Source organism: Perkinsus marinus (assembly GCF_000006405.1).
Source record: "Perkinsus marinus ATCC 50983 genomic scaffold scf_1104296977064, whole genome shotgun sequence".
NCBI classification, from domain to species: Eukaryota; Perkinsozoa; order Perkinsida; family Perkinsidae; genus Perkinsus; species Perkinsus marinus.
Window position 1 is genome coordinate 317,277 of NW_003200286.1, and position 2,028 is coordinate 319,304.

The following is a 2,028-nucleotide window of genomic DNA, read 5'->3' on the forward strand; positions in this document are numbered from 1 at the left end:
ATGTGTTGAATTTTTATTATCAACATCAGCCTCAACGAGCAGTAGAACAACCAAACCCCACCGAGAGTTCTTATATAACGGGTGAAATTCCAATAAATTTTTAGGGGGGAAATTATCGTTTTGGTCTACGGCAGGTTCGTCTGAAAGTGGCTTACTTCGGTGCTCTATTCTGCAAACATGATGATTTGTCATGTGCAACCGCAGCGGCTTCCTTCTGTGAGTCCACATTCGGACCTAATCCGTATCTTACGCGCTCAACCTCAAGATATGTTCCTCAGATGGATCCATTTTGAATGCTGTTATATCAGCCACTACTATGGTGGGAGTAATAGTAATCGGAAAAGCCTCAGATCGCCACGGTCGTAAACCGTTTCTGTTGCTTTCCTATGCTGCTCTGGTACGTCCCCCGCCCCCCCCCCCCCCCGAAGGTGACCTCACGTTTCTCAGACCCTCCCTGTGGTCGGCCTATTAATTGGACTCACCAGGAGCTCGTTGACGCTGTATTATGTGGGAATGTTCATAGGCGCTTTGGCAGGTGAGAATTTGGTATAGAACTGCTAGTAGCTTTCACGGCTGCACTGATTTATCGTGATATAGCCTAAGTCGACGCGGTTATCCAATCGTTAGTGATTCCGTTTAGTTGCTCACTCGATCTGAAGTGATTTTTGAGGTAATCGATCGCCTCAATACCGTGTGCGTTGGGTGGTTTACTATAAACCGTCGGGGTAATTAATTCCGAATTCGCGTTATTTACGATTAAACAACAATTCCATAACCTGGTGGTCACGATTACACAACAATGGAGTTTCACCCGTGAAACGCGAACTAATGTTTTACGCCAAGTGAAAATCGCGATGTGGAATATGAAACTTGTTTTTCATATCACGGGTGAAACTCCAATGCAGTGTGGTAAAATTTGCGCATGGTCAACCACATGTGTTGGTGACAATATGAAAACTGAGCTTTCAAAACTCTGACAAAAAATGAAATATCCTTGTTACTTTCTGTACAGTGTACACTCATCGTATATATTCTCCCAATTTGTATGTAAAATCCTATGATTAGTGAGGAGAATTTCGAGCTCAGCTGAGGAGAGCAAACATTTTTTTGCAGCACTGCTCCAATGTATTACTATGCGTTACCGACCCACTTTGCAGTAACCAATCGCCTCACAATCGGCTACGCGAGGCGATATGATGATTTTTCAATTAACTTGGGCCGTTTACCGAGTTAGTAGTGTGCCTCCCTCAGGTTGCTCTACGATGGGCCCCCTTGTGATATCAACAGCATGCCTAGCAGATGCAGCAGCAGATGATCATCGCTTTCGTTTGTGGATGTACCGAGGGTGTGGTATCTTATTATAGGAGTTTTACGACCACACTGGTGAAAAACATATTTCACGACCACAGCATACTACGAATATCGAGTTTTACGCCACTTCGCGTAAAACGGTGAAACTCCATCATAAGATTCAAAGTATGTCCGATTGTAGTCCGTCCTTCTCCCTCAGGTACTCTATGGTGGGCGGCCTCGTTATGCTAGGCATCGCTCTGTGGCCAATGATTGGTCGTTTTTCCAACTACGTTTTAGGCCGGGCCGGTTTTGCCTTCCTGTGTGCATCTATCGGGCTGATAGGAATCCTCTATATACTACTCGTTATACCCGAGACCAATCCACTGCTACGAAATGTACAAGTGCTGGACAATCGTCACGCGCAACGAAATTCCCCAGAGGGGATCGATGATAACAAGCAAGCGTACGTCCGTCTGTTTGGGAAGGTGTTCCCTGCGCGAACCCTGGCGTTGATCACAGCGTGTGTGGTGGTATGCCTCACCGATATCCAGAGGGACGGCTCGGCCGGTATAGAATTGTTGTATTTACAACAAGTTGTCGATTTCGCCCCTGAGGACATATCATTAACGATGTTTATATCGGGCATCTTGGGTTTCCTATGTAACCTATTGCTACTACCGAGAGCGATAAAGAAGGGATGGATGAACGGAGAGAGAATGATGTAGGTTTTTGTGA

General features: G+C 45.6%; 1 protein-coding gene across 1 annotated transcript in view; it reads right to left on the minus strand.

Moving 5' to 3' along the window:
* The window catches only part of Pmar_PMAR024736 (white protein, putative), a gene marked incomplete at both ends in the record, with an annotated part of 3,852 nt that overhangs the window by 1,107 nt on the left and 717 nt on the right, over positions 1–2,028 (minus strand). The window contains one exon of the mRNA XM_002764530.1: positions 1,835–1,902. Within this exon, the coding sequence (XP_002764576.1) occupies positions 1,835–1,902 (68 nt within the window). The remainder of the gene's footprint in view (positions 1–1,834; positions 1,903–2,028) is intronic.